This window comes from Artemia sp. Qi Xiang Cuo, chromosome 20, assembly GCF_049724085.1.
Source record: "Artemia sp. Qi Xiang Cuo chromosome 20, ASM4972408v1, whole genome shotgun sequence".
In the NCBI taxonomy this organism is placed as follows: Eukaryota; Metazoa; Arthropoda; class Branchiopoda; order Anostraca; family Artemiidae; genus Artemia; species Artemia sp. Qi Xiang Cuo.
Window position 1 is genome coordinate 6612852 of NC_142813.1, and position 19080 is coordinate 6631931.

Below are 19080 nucleotides of genomic sequence, written 5' to 3' on the forward strand. Positions count from 1 at the left end.
ACAAAGCGTCGCATCGTAGCATAAAACTGTTAAGATGGTTTGCTCCCATTTGGAGATGATAGATGAGAATATAGGCAGTTCAGTTTTATTATCAATCCAGGCAATATTTTGAAATTTCAAAGCGTCGGCATCGTAACACAAAACTGTTAAGATGGCTAGTTCCCATTTGGCGATGACAAGTCAGAATATAGGCAGTTCAGTTTTATTATCAATCAAGTCAATATTTTGACATTTCAAAGCCTATGCATCGTAACACAAAACTGTTAAGATGATTAGTTCCCATTTGGAGATGATAGATGAGAATATACGCAGTTCAGTTTTAATATCAATCAACCTGCTTCTCGTAGTTTGTGCCGGAGATATTCAGTTTCACCAAAACCTGCATCACAAGAAACGAAACCTGCATCTCGTATTTTGTGCCGGAGATATTCAGTTTTAACGAAACCTGCATCCTCAGAAACAAAACCTGCATCGCATATTTTGTGCCGGAGATATTCAGTTTTAACGAAACTTGCATCATCAGAAACAAAACCTGCATCTCGTATTTTGTGCCGGATATATTCAGTTTTAACAAAACGTGCATCATCAGAAACGAAACCTGCATCTCGTATTTTGTGCCGGATATATTCAGTTTTAACGAAACCTGCATCATCAGAAACAAAACCTGCATCTCGTATTTTGTGCCGGAGATATTCAGTTTTAACGAAACCTGCATCATCAGAAACAAAACCTGCATCTCGTATTTTGTGCCGGATATATTCAGTTTTAACGAAACCTGCATCATCAGAAACGAAACCTGCATCTCGTATTTTGTGCCGGAGATATTCAGTTTTAACGAAACCTGCATCATCAGAAACAAAACCTGCATCTCGTATTTTGTGCCGGATATATTCAGTTTTAACGAAACCTGCATCATCAGAAACGAAACCTGCATCTCGTATTTTGTGCCGGAGATATTCAGTTTTAACATAACCTGCATCATCAGAAACTATACCTGCATCTCGTATTTTGTGCCTGAGATATTCAGTTTTAACGAAACCTGCATTATCAGAAAATGTGAATTTTGTTTCTTCAATTAAATAGAGCAGAATTTTCTTCTTAAAGTTTAGAAAAGGACAGTCCCTAAAAATGTTCCAGCATACATGCTAGAAGAACGGTGAAGATCTACTCAAAGGAATTATCTTTTAAGCAATTTGGCCACTATCGCAGCTCCCTGTAGCTTCACCTGCCTGCTCGCCAACAAAAGGGGCGTAAAACTTCAACGTCTTTTCAGTTAAACCCTAAATTCTTGGCAGCTAACAATGTTAGATAGTCTCTGGGAGGAGTGCTTAATGGGCCCGTTGTCTTTGTAACGGTCAGCCAACGCTGAGGTTCTCAAAATGATTTTAAGGTGTCGTATCACCTTAAGATGAATAGTCCACATTTTACAGATGATAGGTCGTCAAACGTACTTTTTGAGAATCGAGCAAAGGGTCAAACGAGAAGTCCAGAATGGGGTAGGAATAGGTCATGAGAAAAGATCTAAAGGAAGCAGAAACTTCATAAAAAGGATTCAAGAAAAAAGATCTGGTCAGATCGGTATAGAGGAGGAGGTGTACAGCTGTGTTGGCTGTAGACGGCTTGCAAGTGAGACATTTACTCAAAAAGGTATGATACTTCTCCAAATTATTTAAAAAGATAATTTTACCAAAAAAAAAAGAACTAAAAACACTTCTAAAATCTACTTTAATACAATATAAAAATAATATTTTATGTAAATATACAATCTAGTACAGAAAGGGGTTTCTAGGCATCTAGCAGTATAATGAAAGAAGCATTAAGATGGTTAGGTCACGTTTCAAGGATGGTAAAAGGTAAAAGAAGAAGTAGAAAAAGAAGGTAAAGAATACGCCACTCGACTTTACAGTCCCTACCGAGAATACCGTTTCATGGCCCTTCAGCCAGGCAGGGCAATGAGTGTGGGATGGGGTTAGCCATCCTCTAGTTTCGTCCCCCCCCCCCTTCCTGTTTACGTTCACCAGGTACCCAATTAGATCTGGGTCGACTCTGGCTGAGTTTACAAAGTTAGGCCACCGACCCCCGTTCAAGATCAAATAACAGTCGACACCAGGACTCGAACCCCTGCTCTCACAGACGGATTCAGACGCTTTCACAGACGGATTCAGACGCTCTCACAGACGGATTCAGACGCTCTCACAGAAAGGATTTCAAGTCTAGCGTGACACCCACTCGGCTAGGACGACTCCGAAGGATGAAGGGTTCCGAAGATCCTGCTTTTTGGCAACCTAGTTGGAACCACATGAAAAGCAGAATGACTTCAAACGGCATGGAGAGAGGTTGTAAAAAAAAAAGATTAAGCATGAAATGTACATTAAGTCAACTGAAAAACTTTACTCCAAACTCTTTGGAATTATTAATATTCTTAAACAGTTTCTTCAGAATAATTTCAATGGCTGAATTGTAACCAGGGAGAGGGGATACTCGGTTTGAACCCTACTTGTTGTCCCTCCTCGTAAATTTGTCTGAAAATGCACGTTCAAAACTAGGATGCCACAATAATATCTTTTTAATCACTTCTTTTTAAGAATTTAATTCCATTTCAGAAGCAACGCTATAGCGTTGCCAATAGTAAAGGCCATGCACCTCCAATGTTTTATTATTTATTTTTTTTCCCCAGAGGCACTTCATATGGAAGGGGTCGTCGTAAAAACTTCAAAGGGGGCTCATTCGATTGGAAATCAAGAGTTCTAGTGCCCGTTTTGAGGGTAAAAAGTGATTGGAAGGCAACGAACACCCCTTCTACGCCTACGATTTCCCCAAACACATCCAATCAAAATCTTTAGATAGCCATTTTGTTCTATGTAGTTGATTTCCAGATAGAAATTATGTTTTTGAGGAGGTAATTCCCCCACAGCCCTCAGGGCAAGGGTTGTAAGTTATGCCCTGGGGGCATATAAGCTTTTTATAGAAGGCTTTGCCGTAGAAATTTAAAGTAAGGCTCATTCGGATAAAAATTCAAAAGGCTACTGCTCTTTTCTATAGTCGAAAGTGATTGGAGGGCAACTACCCCCCATCTCGAGCCCACAATTTCCCAAACTAAATCTTGTCAGAATTTTGAGATAGCCATTTTGTTCAACGTGGATATAAATTCTCGAAATTAGGTCTTTGGGGATGAGAACCCCCCCCCCCCCCGCAGCCCTCAGGGCATGGGCTGTAAGTTATGCCCTGGGGGCATATAAGATTTTTATAGAAAGTGTTGTCGTAGAAACTTATAAAAGGACTCATTCGATTGGACATTTAAATGGTTAGTGCCCTTTTTAATAGTCAAAAGTGACTGGAAGGCAAATAACAACCCTTCCACCCCCACCATTTCCTCACACACATCCAATCAAAATTTTGAGATAGCCATTTTGTTTAACGTAGTTTAAAGCTATGGAGATTATATCTTTGAGCATGGCACTCCCTCCCAAGGTCTTCAGGGCCAGGGTTATTAATTATGCCCTAGGGGCATGTATGGTTATTATGGAAGGAATACTCGTATAAACTTCAGAGAGGGCTCATTTGATTGGAAATTGAAAGTTCTAGTTCACTTTTTAAGCGTCGAAAGATAGTGAGGGTAACCAGCCTCCCCCCCCCCCATGGCCTTTTTTCTCAAATTTATCCGATAAAAAGTTTGAGATAGCTATTTTGTTAAAAATAGTTCAGAGATCATATAACAAAACTCCGGTGTCGACACAAACCCCCAGGGCCCGGGGGCAAGCGTTGTAAGTTATGCCCTGGGGGCATATATGGTTCTTATGGAAGGGATGCTCGTATAAACTTCAGAGAGGGCTCATTTGATTGGAAATTGAAAATTCCAGCTCACTTTTGAATAGTCAAAAGAGATTGGAGGGCAATTATCCCCCCCCTCCACGACCTTTTTTACCAAGTCTATCTGAAAAGAAATTTGAGATAGCCATTTTTTTTTAAAAAGGTCAAAGACCATAAATCGAAAGTTCCAGTGTCAATACAGTCCCCCAGGGCCTGAAGGCAGGTGTTGTAAGTCTTACCCTGGGGGAATATATGGTTCTTATGGATGGGTTGCACGTGCAAACTTCACAGAGAGCTAATTTGATTGGAATTGAAAGTTCTAGTTCAGTTTTTGAGAGACAAAAGAGATTGGAGGGCAACCCCCCCCCCCCACGCCCCTTTTCCCGAATGTATCCGATAAAAATTTTGAGATAGTCATTAAATTAAGAATTGTTCAAAAGTTAGATAACAAAATTCAGATGTCGACACAACCCCCCAGGGCCTGAGGACTGGCGTTGTAAGTTATGCCCTGGTGCATATATGGTTCTTATGAAAGGGATACTCGTATAAACTTCAGAGAGGCCTCATTTGACTAGAAATTGAACGTTCCAGTTCACTTTTTAATAGTCAAAAGAGATCCAAGGGCAACTAGCCCTCCCCCCCCCGTCACGCCTTCTTTCTCCAAACCCATCTGATTAAAATTTTGAGATAGACGTTTTGTTAAAAATAAAATAGTTCAATGGTCGGATAAGAAACACTCCGGTGTCAATACAATCTCCCAGGACCCGGAAGAAGGCGTTCTAAGTTATGTCCTAAGGGAATGTAAGGTTCTTATGAAAGGGATGCTCGTATAAACTTCATAGAGATCTTATTTGATTAGAAATTGAAAGTTCTAGTTCAGTTTTTAAGAGTCAAGATTTTTAAGGGCAACTAAGCCCCCCCCCATGCCCTTTTTTCCCCAAAACGCATCCGCTACAAATTTTGAGATAGCCAGTTTTTTTAAAAATTGTTCAAAAATTAGACAACAAAAACTCCGGTGTCAACACAACCCCCCAGGGCCCAGGGGGTAAGCGTTGCAAGTGTTGTCTTAGGGGCGTGTACGATTCATATGAAAGGGATGCTCGCTTAAACTTCAGAGGGCTCATTTTATTAGAAATTGAAATTTCTAGCTCACTTTTTAAGAATCAAAAGATATCCCAGGGAAACTAGCAACGCCCCCCCCCAACCACCCTTTTTTCCCCAAGGCAATCCGATAAAAAATTTTAAATAGCCATTTAATTAAAAATAATTCAAAGGTCAGATAAGAAAAACTCCTGTGTCCACGCAACCCCCCATGGCCCGGACGCAAGCGATGTAAGTAATGCTCTGGGGGCATATATCGCTTTTAGGGAAGGGACGCCTGTATAAACTTTGGAGAGGATTCATTTGATTGGAAATTGAAATTTATCGTTCACTTTTTTAGAGTCAAAAGAGATTGGAGTTCAACTAACCCCCTCTCCCCCTCCACGTCCTAAGTGTATCAGATACAAATTTTGAGATAAAAATTTTGTTGAAATAAGTTCAAAGTTCAGATAACAAAAACTCCGCTGTCAACACAACCCCCCCGGGCCTGTGGGTAGGCATTTTAAGTTATGCCCTGGGGGCATATATGGTTGTTATGGAAGGGATGGTCGTATAAACTTCATAGAGGGTTCTTTTGATTGGAAATTGAAAGCTGTAATTCACTTTTTAAAAGTAAAAAGTGATTGGAGGGCAGCTAGCCTCCATCCACACTCTATTTATTTTTTTCCCAGACGCACTTCATATAGAAGGGGTCGTCGTATAAACTTAAAAGGGGGCAAACTTTTTTGACTTTGATGTTGTTATTTTGAAACCAATTTTGATACTTTGACGAAGATTTGATTATTTTTTAAAAGTTTGATTTTGAAATAAGGAATTTTTAAAAACTTGAAACTTTTTGCAATCAAAAACGAACAAAAATTAATTAAAAAAACTGTCCGAAAAATATATTTTTCAAAGAAAAGTAAAGGCCATTTTAAACTTAAGCTCAGCAGATAAAAATACCTGTTAAAATTGAAACTCAAAACGACCAGAAATTACTATTAAAGAATAAATGAAACCCAAAACGAACAGAAATTAAATAAAAAATCATAGGAAAAAACATACAAGTAATAATATAAATAAATAAATAGATCTTAAAGCGATTAATGCTTAGATTGAATATGAAAATCAAGCTTAAAACGAAAAAAATATTTTTCTATTGAAGTATAAATGAAACTCAGAACGAATAGAAATTAAATAAACAATCAATGCAAACAAACATACAGTAGATATTAATGTAAATGAATAAATAATCTTAAAACGAGTGAAACTTAAATTGATAATGCAAATCAAGCTTGAAACGAGCAAAAATCACAATAAACAAGAGTTTGGGTATCGTCTCCTTATCTCACTATAAGTCTAAAACTTACTGCGGCATTGGCGCTTTACTGAAAACTGTATAGGTCTTGAACAGTCTTGAAAAGTATACACGATATCAGATTTAATATTTGATACATAATGATATTAGTTGTTGAAAGATCCATCAGTACAAGAATTTATTTCATTCTAATTTTATTTTTATTTTCAATGCTGTAGGAACTGGAAAAGAAAATATTGTAATATAATTCGTTTTCAGTGAAGCACCAATGACGCAATATGCTTTTGGTTTTTATTTACAGTTAAAGAAGGAGGCAGTATCCAAACTCTTGTTTGTAGTGAAACTATATTCGTCTTGAACAACTTTAGAAAGAACTAATAAATTAAACTGAATATTTGGTGTATGCTGATATTAATTGCTGAAAGCTCATCAGTTCAAAACTTTACTATAACTTTAATGTTTATTTTCAATATTAAGTACAAAAGAAACTATTTGTAATAAAATTAGGCTTAAATAATCAACAGAATAAATTCAGTAGTTTTGTAGATTTTAATAAATCCCTGGTTAATAATAAAATTAGATTAAAGATTGATTTACTAAGTAACTTTTAATTTAAAATCTGGGGTGGATACCCCTCATTATATTTTATTTACTCTTTATTTGATAATTTTGAATGTATTGGGCGTTTTGTTTTTTGTTACTATGTGGAGAGTTGAAGAGCGATCTTTTTATTCCGGTATCTGGATTTATTTATTCTTGAGTGTATGTTCCTAATACAGTTTCTGAAAGAGAAGATGTCACCGCTGCTGCATCGCTCCGGGACGAGTGGAGAGGCTTCGTCGACGCCCTATGCGACACTAATAGCGCCGGAGGAACTAAGGTCTAAGATAAGGTATAACCCACACACAAGTTACCCTCACTCTGGGTCATTAATTTGATATATTTGTGAAAAAAAAAATTTATTGATAAATAAAGAACTTGAACAGGAAAACAGGAAACAGGAAACTTGAACAGGAAAAGGTTAAGGGCTTACGACCTACTCGCTATCCATAAATACTTTAAACTCTACTACTACTACTAACAACTCACCGCAATACCCAGCCGCTTGAGGCCAACACAGGTATGCACGCTCCTCCTCCATCCTAATCTATTCAAAGCCTCCCTTTTTACACCCTCCCAGGAAGCTCCCATTTCCTTTAAATCTTTCTTTACGACGTCCTCCCACCCCAAATGAGGACAACCTGCTTTCCATTTAGCCCTAGACGGTTGGCCAAAAAGCCATCTCAACGTGCCCTAGCCATCTCAACCTTTCTTTCATTATAGCCCTAGAAAGCAGGATTGAACCACATTTTTCGTACAGCTTACTGTTTGAAATACGGTTAGTCAGCCGGCTGCCCCAAACAATTCCCATAAATATTTTTAGGCAGGGGAAATCTTTGTTTAGACATTGGCTTGTAGACAATTACTGAACTTGAACTTGACAAACCCTCGTAAGTTGCTTTTGATATCTATTATGTATATAAATACTTGATAATTTCATGGGTTTTACGAAACGTAAAATAGAAAAAAGGTTAGAATGCAGCAGCATGTCAACTAAATGCGCCCTGTTTCGCTTCAGGGGTGTAATTTACTATGGAGCAGAGGGGCTAATGCCCCTCCCAGACTTCTGTATGCCCGCCTCCCTCCTAGACCCCAATTTGCCCCTCCCCCTTCTGAAATTTAGTTTCTTCAAACATCTTGTCAAAACTAAGATAAGCCTGTACAGTTCAAGCATCCACAGAATCAGGTTAGTTTTCTTTAGCATATCTTAACCTTTATGGTACTATATGGCTCATTTTTCAGTTTTCACTGTCATTTCCACTTAATTTGGGAAAACTGGCTCTAACATTTTACCAAATTATGCCACTGCTTCCCTAGGGACAGACTAGCAGTCTAGAGCTGGGACCTCAGGCCAGTGGCGTCAATTTTAAAGATATGGGGTGGGGTATCTTTTTTTTAAATGTTCTACGTGAATAAGAGAAAAGAAACTGAACAACATTGAGCAAACATACCTAAAACAGGATACGAAATAAAAATAAAGTATTTTTCAAAAACCTGAGAGGAGGGCCCACGGCTCCCTCCAAAAAAGACCCTTGGTACAGTGCTGGTCAAAAATGTGTGTGACGGTCCTTGGGACAGTTCTTAGAGGAGAGTTCACCCCTCCCAGTAGGCAGATACAGCAATTCAAAAGATCTAAGTTATAAAAAATAAATAAGCACAAAAAGACAGAAGAATTAGTTTGAGATTGTTTGCTATATTATAGCGGCCAGGATATATTATAAATTAATAGGATAAATAAATAGGATCAACTGTTAAAGCAGCTTTTGTGAGCATTTAGAAAATAAAACTACCAAACCTTCTTGCTTTCAAAGCTCGTTTCCATTGTCATTTTTAATAATATCAAACCAGCAGAGTCTAAAAATTATCTTAATTAAAGTAAGGGATCTTACTTCTTCTTCAATGGCAAGAAGCTTTACAATATTTTCATGGTTGACTTTCTTTAAAACTTCAAACTCCCTCATTTGAACTTCTTGTGGTCTCATGTGACTTAACTGGTTAAATGTCTTCACAGCCACAGCCTCGCCAGTATGCTAAAAAGAAGTAAAGGTTAGTGATTTATTTTTTTGAGATTTAGATAAATCAAAATCTTAAATCCGTTTTTTATTTTTTGAATTTTTAATGATTAAAAATTTGTGATTATGTTCCGAACTCCAGTTTCACTCATTTCACTTTCATGTGGTTCATTTTATTTCACTCATGTGGTTCGCAACAGAGAATTTCGCTAAGAGGGCAAATGTGATCTTTAGCAGAACCCACCGATGTTGACAAAATTTTCTGCCACCAGTATGTTTTTTGTCTGTTTTTGTTGGTTTTGAAAGCAAGGTCAATATCAAAACTACATTTTACATTTTAAAAGGGAAAATCGTGTGTTTGTACAATAAGGTGCCCTCGAATGAAATTGGAAGAATATACGGATATTCAAGGATATAACGTATTTTTCAATATTTTGCCCCCCTCCCTAAAATTCAGCCTATGGGCGCCCATGTTCCTTTCAGCTGATTTTCAGTGTTTCCCTAGCAGGTATGCTACAAAATTTTTAGGGACTTCGTTTTCCTGAACTTTTAAGAAAATTCTGCTTTACCTTAAACAAAAAACAGAACTAATATTTTTAGATGATGTAACTTTTATTCAAACTCCAGATCTCTATCTCTGGCACAAAACCCAAGAAGTTAAATGGTTTTCTAAGATGTTTAGGAAAGTACGAGCCAGTTTTAAGTTTTCTATCACTTATTTCAGTAATTTTATCCAAACTCTGCAAGTTATGGCAAGAGCACGCAATCAATTCTAAATAGTTTGACCATGCAAGCTAAAAAACTTTATAATAGACGACATGGGTGATCTTTTGAGGTACTGCATTGGGTGGCCAAGATATTAAAACTGATTTTTCTTCTTTTTTTTGCTCCAATGAGTAAAAAAGTGGGGAAAAGCCAAAGGAACCAATGGTTTAAGGTGGCCAAAAGTTGACCACGCAAGACAATACAGGATGATCTTTTGAGGTACCGCATTGGGTGGCCAAGATTTGAAAACTGATTTTTTTTTTTTTGCTCCAATGAGTAAAAAAGTGAGGAAAAGCCAAAGGAACAAGTGGTTGAAAGTGGCCAAAAGTTGACCATGCAAGAGGACATAGGCTGATCTTTTGAGGTACTGCATTGGGTGGCCAAGATATAGAAAACTGATTTTTTTTTTCGCCTTAATGAGTAAAAAAGTGGGGAAAGGCCAAAGGAACAAGTGGTTTAAATTGGCCAAAAGCAAGATGACATAGGGTGATCTTTTGAGGTACCGCATTGGTTGGCCAAGATATTAAAAATAATTTTTTTTTTTGCTCCAATGAGTAAAAAAGTGGGGAAAAGCCAAAGGAACAAGTGGAAAAAAATTCCACGCAAGACAGCACAGAGTGATCTTTTGAGGTACCACATTGGGTGGCCAAGATATAAAAATGATTTTTTTTGTATCCAATGAGTAAAAAAGTGGGGAAAAACAAAAGGAACAAGTGGTTTAAAGAGGCCAAAAAATGACCACACAAGACGATAAGGCTGATCGTCTGAGGTACTGTATTGGGTGGCCAAAATATGAAAACTGATTTTCTTATTTTTTTGTTCCAATGAGTAAAAAAGTGGGGGAAGCCAAAGGAACAAGGGGTTTAAAGTGGTCAATAAAAACAAAGAAACAAAGTGTCGGAAATGTTAGTGCACTTCACTGAAGAAGTAGGCCTAACGAGTTTTCCAAAACATCCCCATAGTCTAAATTAAGGTCCTCCCTCAATGGCTAAAGGATAACACAATCAGCTCACTTTTGTGACAGATTGGCTAGGACAATAATTTTTTTTTTTTTTAATCAACACAAGAAATTCAAGAGAACTAATCCTAAGATACAAGAATAATAAGTTTGTAGTTTTGTAGTAATTTATCTTAATTTTTGAAGTTTGGCTATAAACATTGCAAGAGTTATTTATCCATTGTCTTTCAATTTATTTGAACTGACAATGTGATTATTTACTTGCAAATAAATAAGCTCAAATCAGTGGGACATAAATCAAGTGACTTTTTGCTTTGTATCACACTACTCTTCCGCAAGAGTATCTATACCTAGCACAGCACTGAGAAAAAATATGTGCTTACCATTATTTTTATTGATAGAGGAATAGATATAAGGAATAGATGTTGAGGGGGTAGCAGTCCCCCTCCCTATATATGAATAATGTGTTTGTTTTAAATTTTATTGTCACTCTTTACATTTATATTAAAAAAAATATTTTAAATTATAGGTAAAGGTCATGCTAAAGGCATTGTTCCTTTTTTTTAGTTAACAAAACGAACCACCAAAACAGTAATTAAATCTCCATATAATGGTAACACAAATAAAAATAGACATCACTGCTTACTTTCAAATTAAGCCCTAAGTCAAATTAAGGCATAACAACATGAAACCCTTCTACACCAAGAGAAACATGAGTATATATTCTCCCAGATATTGGTTCAGAAGAGCAAAATTTTTCTCACACCCTTCCCCTTGCAAGAGCCAACAGCTAACAGTTACCAAAAGCTTAAAAACACATTTGAAAAATTGCATTTTCCAGAAAATTATTTTTTTTATTTTTTTAATAAATTTTACTCCTAAAATAATTTTTAGGGATTCTGAATAAGAGCTTGAGACTCCTCAAAAAACAGAGTTGGACCAGAAAAGCGCAGAATTAGAATCACCATTTTCAATAACCCAAAAAAGCATGACCTCATCGTGGCATCAGTTTTTTTTAACCAAAACTGTGACTGCTAACAGTGCTACAGGGTGTCTATTATGTGTTGCCTCCCTGTAGTAGCATTATATTTGTAGGGTGTGATGATTCAAATGTATTAGTCTTGAGATTCTATGTGTATTATTTCAACTCTTGTTGATAGAAGAGCACTGCATAATGCAGAAAAGTATGCTGTGACCAGACCTGTATGCAGCTTTTGTATAGATACAGATCAGGATCTTCACTTAGAAGTTTAATCCCAGATAATAGAATACTGGTGTAAACCAAAAAATCTTTTTAGGTCAGGAACAGCAGGGGAAAGAGAATTCTTCAAATCAGGGGGGGGGGGGACTTAAAACCAAAATGATATTTCTTTTCTCTCTTGTGCATCATACTAGATACATAACAGAGATCATTTTCAGAATACTTTTCAGGTGCCACCAGACAGCTGAGTTGTAACTTACCTTATTGACTCCTTGAAAAACAGCTCCAGTTGCACCCTTTCCTAAGACACTAGTTGTACACCACACATAATTAGCAGAACCTCTTAAGAAAGACATTGCAGTGATTCTTCTGTCAGTGACGTTTGTTACAAAGAGTTCAAAGAAATGAACTGTTTTCTAAAAAATAAACCATCATTAAAACTAAATAGTACAAATGAGTTATAATTTATGACCACCTTGCTATTATCACAGCCTATATACAACTAAAGGCCAAAGATTTATTACCTGAATCAATATCCACTAATAAAGAGGCACAGAGGTATTACAATATGCAAGCAAGTGGACAGGTAACAACAATGATGGCAATCAATGATAATAGAGAATCAAATAAGCAGTTTTAAACATATGTAACTGTTTTGAACATATGTAAAACCAAAACACCATTTAAACACTTTAGGGGTCTCTTGTTGGGGGAGTGGAAGAAAATTGCAAGGAGTTGTCAGTACACTTATTAGATTAATACCTATGGCAAAGACTCAGTAAAGAGCAACATGTCTCAGTTTTTAGTTCAATCTATTATTAAATAAACAATATAAAAAATAACTTCACAAACCCCTGCTCAAAGCAAAGGCAGATCTAAAGCAACATCTTGAGGGGGGGGGGGGGCAATGTGACAAGGGTGCCAATAATCGATTAAATTGATAAATTATTTTAAAAAAGGGTAAAAAACAAATGAGGACACCAGAAAAATCTTGGGGTCCCATGGTCCCCCTGGATCTGTCCCTGTCTCAATGCTTCACTGCCAGGAAATGCAGCAGGGGATGACAAACAAAAGGAAAGTGACTTAATGACACAAGAATAGCACTATGCAAAAAAGAGAAAAAAATTGTTTGAAAACCAAAATGTGTTCACTATTCTTTTTGAAGTACCACAGGGATGACAACCACAAGCCAACTCAGGTGAAGTATACCAAACAATATCATAATATAAAATTTCAAGGTTGGCAAATCATGGTTGCCCTAACAAGGACAACCTTGTAAATAACAAAATGTGGCCCATATTAGCAAAAAATTTAAAAACCTATTTTTTTAAAACTGTAAAGTGAAAAAAATTGATATTTGTAGCTGATCCAGGAATAGTGACTACTTGTATAATATACATTATATTTGTATATTATATATTATTCAAACTTTGAGAAAAATGTGACAATTATGATTCAAATATGACCTTATGGACATTTTGAAGGGGATTTAAGCATGACTTGATTGATATAATTCTAGGAAGTTTAATCAAACAGAAAAGAATTACATCTAAGGAAAACAAAATCTCAAAGATTGTTGAGAATTAGTCTTATTTAAATAACTAAATTTTTCTTTGTTGAAATTTAATTACTAAATTTTTCAAACAAGGACAAACTTGACAAAATCACTACTTGAGCCAAAAAAAATACGGCAATATTTTAAAGATATATGAATGCAGTTTTCCTACTCCAAAGGCATTAATTACTTTCCTTATTAGTCAGTAGTAAGTATGACTATGCACAACCTAGGATCAGAATCTATCTCCCCTCCCCAGTACCAGTACCCAAAATATGAATATTAATGAACCATGATTATCTACAGTCATGATGGCAATGTATAATTTTTCTTTATGATTACTTTGCAAGAGAGCAATAAAGCACTAATTCAGCTATCCAACTACATACAGGCAATGCTAGATATCAAAGTAAAACATGTTCTAAAAAATTATGCCATAAATGACAAACTGATGCATCACTACAAATTGAATACAATACACTTATTCAATAAAAGCAAATTGTAAGAATGAAAAAGAATCCCTTTTCTACTCTTAAATATATTTGTAAACTCTTAGAAATCGTGCATAATTTATGGCCCTTTCTCCAGGCACAGTAAGGGGGAGCTTGTTATTTCCCAAGCCACATTCATTGGACCTTTTGAAAATTTCAAATAAAGAAGCTGTCTCAAATTCTAATCTAAGATCATACTGGGGGAGGGTTGGGGAATCATGTAGCAGACAATGCACAGAAGGAGGGTTGGTTGTCTCTAATTACTATCAAATGTCAAAAGGGCACTATAACTTTTTATTCCAATCAAATATGCCCTCCAAAGTTTCTACAGCCACCCCTTCCATTCAAAGTGGTTAAGAGAAAAAATGAATAATACCCTACATGGGAGTCCCAAGGCTCTTCACTATAGGAAATGCAAGAGGTTGCCTCTGACAGTAAAAAATTTTATATACAGATTACATCCACAAAAACAGTCAAAATTAATATTTTGAACAATTTTATTGAAAATTCGCCATTTATACGTTATCTTTTGTACTGATTAAAAAATTTTACATTACCTCTCACCAAATCTGAAAAAAAATTAATCCAAAAATCATGCAATATTTTTTGGTTCAGATTTTTAATTTCTTATAGGCATGTTTTTCAAAGAAAGAAGACTTGTACCTCACAGGCAATTGTAATGAAAGGTAGAAAAACCAAAATTGGTCTCCTGCAAAATCAAACAATGTGTACAATATAGTTTTTAAAAATGGTAATGGGAAATTTACATTATGAGAATCAGGCATTACTAATTCCAATGCTAATTCACAATTGTACAAAGTTTTGGTAATGATGTGATATGTGTTTCAAAGAAATGAGAATTTTTTTCTTATAAGCTGACTATTATACAAGCTTAAAATGTGCTGTTTCCTAATTGAAAGCAACAATTTATAGAGCATGTAATAAAATTGTTTAAATTTGCATTTTTTTTTATCTTGGTGTGGAAATTGCATTGCAAATTTTGCACTGAGATTACAAATTTCAATGGGAACCATGAAAAATCTTGACTTTTAATTTGGTTTCAATGTGGCAAGATTTTAAGTCAAACGGATTTGTGTAGCCTATAAGGTACCACAAGCCAACTATAAATGCCATAAAAAAAATCAATTTCAATCAGATCCAAAAGTTTTAGGATGCCAAATAAAATTTCACAAAGATGGCAGTATTTCACAGCTCAGTTCAAAAATATTGAGCAGAAACTGCATTGATTGTAAATTTTGAAGTTTACAAGAATTAAGCACAAACTGATTTGAAAAAAATTCATATCCACATGGCAGGATGTCATAAAAATAATTAGAAAACTCTATTTCTCTACATTTTCTGTTTCTCTATAAATTCTAACATATTTGTACTGTACACTACTCTTACTTAATTACCTTAATTTGCACTTCGGAGCAAATTAAGGTCCATACTGGATCTGTTGTGCTCCAGGTCAATGATGTCAAAAAATTCGTCACTGTGTTAGGGCCCAGTGACACGCCATAGGAGAGGTCTGCTGGAGAGATGCAATTTAAGCCCACTCGGTAGCGGTGGCCACGAGGTAGGTATGGCCCATGAAGACCATTCTCAGTGGTATAGAGCTGACACCGCCGCACAACAGCAACTTCGGATTGTGTATGCGAGATGGTTGGGTATGACAAGCAGCATCAGCCTCCTAGCAAGACACTCATTATGATAAAGTTGGCATCAGTCAGTAGTTGAGTGGGATGGACAGTCCCACTCATATTTCCATGGCTTGTTATTCCATTCCTTGTCAAGTCTGGACTTGAAGGACACAGCCGTAGGTGCAGTGACCGTTTCAGCTTGAAGGCTATTCCAATTGTTGACAACATGCTTGGAGAAGAAGTGTCGCTGCGTTCGTGTTTTGACAGCTTATGTGAGTGTCCTCTTGTATGGTGCTGACTTGAATGACAATTGTTTGGTAAAGAGGGGGTTATTTGGTTGTGCGTTATACTTGTAGGTCAGCATCATATCACCACGGCGGCGTCTGAAGATGAGTGTTGGCAGCTGCATGCGTTCCAGTCTCTTGTTTTATGGGAGATCTCGTAGGCCAGCTATGCACTTTGTGGCACGTCTCTGAACTCCTTTGATTAGACTGGTATCATTCTTATAAGAAGGGGAGGTGAGACATGTACCAAAATCCAAAACAGGTCTAACTATAGCCAGAGCCTTAGAAAGACTGTACAGGAGCAGCTGGTTATAGTGCATTTGAGGAGACCAAGGCTTGAATTTGCTTTTGAAACTGCTTGTTGCCAGTGGCGTGGAACTTCAGTTGTTCATCTATCAGCACTCCTAGATCTCTTTCTTTGGGACTTGTCTTTAGTACTAAGCTAGCCAGTGAATTGGGATCAGACATGTTGTACTGGTGATGGGGGTTGTTGCTTCTAAAGTGAAGGACACTGCACTTTGATGTGTTGAATTCAAGTAGCCAGTCTTGTGCCCATGTTTGGATTTTATGAAGGTCACGCTGTAGACTTTGTTGGTTTGCAGGCCCAAACAGCTTGGAGTCGTCAGCATAGAGAGTGATGTTGTTTTTCTGTTCTGTTCATCATATTGTTGATGTATATAAGGAATAGGGTAGGGCCCAAGACAGTACCTTGGGGGACTCTGCTTACAACATCACATGGTTCAGAGAAGACCTTGTCACCATTAGTTGTGAAGAGTCAAACCTGCTGACTCTGACCAGTCAGAAAGTCCATGACCCAATCAACCACGTCCGAGTGGGTACCTGCTGCTGAAAGTTTCAATCTGAGATGTTTGTGTGGTACCTTGTTGAAAGCCTTGGCTAGGTCCATTAAAATCAGGTCCACAGGGATTCCTTTCTCCAGGTGATCTGTTATGGTGATGTATGTCTCAAGGAGATTGGTCTCAACCAATTTTCCTGGCAGAAATCCGTGCTGGTTGGGGGAAAGTATATTATTATTATGGAGATGTGTCAAAATATCAGCATTCACAATCCACTCAAGGGTTTTTGCCACCGCTGAGGTCAAACTGATGGGTCTGTAGTTTATGGCTTTGGTGCGGTCACCTTTCTTGAATATCGGGGTGACATGGGTCAGCTGCCAGTCTTTGGGTACCTTTTTGGAGTCAAGTAACAGTTGGAATATATTGCATAGTGGTTATGCAATTTCTTTCGCAACCTCCTTCAATAGTCTTGGGTGCAAGTTATCAGGACTGGCGGAATTATTGATGTCTAGAGCTTCAAGTCACTTTTGGACAACAGGGGGGAGAGTAGAATAGGTGGCATCAGGTTAGGGATGTCGTATGATGGGCTATGAGGAAGAGGACCATCTGGTTCATTGGTGAAAACCAATGCAAACTGCCTGTTGAGGAGTTCAGTGATGTCCTTCAAGTTGGTCACTTCCTTGCTATCATCTGTACTGAGTGCTTTTACTGACTGTCTGCTGTATTTCTTTTTTTCATGTGTTTTAGTGTTGGCTAGAACAAAATATCTTTGAACCCCAAAAAATAGCTTATTTTAACCCCATTTTTTTCTAATGAGCTCCAAATTAGGAATGATATCTAAGATGGTTTCCCTGTAAAACCTAGGCCTACTGATATAGGTAAATATATACCAAATCATATTATTGAGTTTCAAATAAAGTGAATATACCATTTGATGTTTTTTTTTATTCTGATTATGAATATAACAACCATTTCTATCAGAAATGAATTTTAGCCCCCCCCCCTATATATGTCAATTCAGTATATATATTTGCACATATAGGGGTGGGGGTTAGGTTACAGGTGGGCTGAAAATCATTTCTGATAGAAATGATTAGGCTATTATATTCATAATCAGCATAAAAAAAGGCATCAAATGGTGTATTCATTTTATTCCTAACTCAATAATATGATTTGGTACATATTTACACTGATATATACTGATAGACCTATATACATTTACCAATGATTTTACTGCATATAGCAAATAGGTTATATTGTAGCCTATATTGCACTTAGGCTAGGTAGTAATTGAGATATTTGACTTAGGCAGTAATTGAGAGACAAGCAGAAAAGATAATGGTAAACCCAAAAACTGAGCAGATATCTACATATAGCCTAGGCTATCGCTAGCCTATAGCCTATCTGGTCTTAATTGTGGCAGTAGGCCTACCTATCATATTTTGAAATAACATTGAACAGAGAATTTAATGGAATATTCAGTTTTCCACTGAATTCTTGCCCTTTACCACATATTTGCCAGAAGCTGGGGGTAGCCTAGGAGCTTCAAAAAATCTTCTTATAAGCTTAGGCTAATTCAAACTGTAATATTCATTGTTGAAATTTTCAGTTACCTTTCCCAACAATTAACTGTGCTAGGATAAGTCGGTTCACTGCAGTTTTACCAATTTTTTTAACTTTGAAGTTTGTTCAAGTCTTAAAATAAATTCCTAAAATGAAATCTAAATTTGACCTTGTGATCAGATTTTGAATTTCTCTAGTCTTGCCAGGGTTGCAATCAATTATTTAGAGACATTGGCGTTTGAACCCAAATAACCCTTTTGTGCCGGTGAGACAAGTGCTTTAGATATTTAACTTATTAGATATATTTAACTTTAGATGCTACTAGACATTAGATATATTTAGCCGTTTAAATAGAAAAAGGTGCTAACCCAAAAATAAGTAAAACAGTATTAGTTTCCTTTGAGGTCATTTCTGAACTATAGATCATAATGAAAAAAAATTTTTTTCCTAAAATCAGAAAATTCCTAGTTAATTGATTTCCGGAATCATTTCCAGCTTAACCACCTTCACTCCCTAATGCTTGGATAAAGCCACAAGCTAAACAAAAAAAATCTGAACTCAAATCTTTTTGGTAATTATTCAGCAAAATTTGTTTCATAAGACACTTAAAAAAAGTTAAATTTATAAAAAATGAAAATCCTGTCCAATAAAAGAAAATTTTATGAACTTAATGAAACGAAAGTTGACTATTATAGCATCTAGTTTGGTAAGACCATTTAATAAATTAAACAGTTAAAAAATGCAAATTTTGAACAATCGAAAAATTTCAAGAACTAAAGTAATTTTATTACTCAAACTTAAGTAATTTCAAGAACTAAAGTAATTTTATTGCTCAAACTTAAGTAATTTCAAGAACTAAAGTAATTTTATTACTCAAACTTAAGTAATTTCAAGAACTAAATTAATTTTATTACTCAAACTTAAGTAATTTTATTAACCATGTACATGCAAAAAGATTATATTAAAATTACTATTAAATTAAAATTACTATTAAATTAATTTA

At 36.2% G+C, this 19080-nt stretch overlaps 1 protein-coding gene across 2 annotated transcripts in view; it reads right to left on the reverse strand.

Moving 5' to 3' along the window:
* Positions 1–18247, reverse strand: part of IKKepsilon (I-kappaB kinase epsilon) — an 89232-nt gene extending 70985 nt beyond the window's left edge. For both annotated transcript variants that reach the window (XM_089106363.1, XM_089106364.1), the window contains exons 1-3: positions 18128–18247; positions 12005–12160; positions 8698–8838 (exon numbers count right to left, since the gene is read on the reverse strand). In XM_089106363.1, the coding sequence (XP_088962489.1) occupies positions 8698–8838; positions 12005–12100 (237 nt within the window). In that variant the 5' untranslated portion in view covers positions 12101–12160; positions 18128–18247. The remainder of the gene's footprint in view (positions 1–8697; positions 8839–12004; positions 12161–18127) is intronic.
* Between the last annotated feature and the right edge of the window lie 833 nt (positions 18248–19080).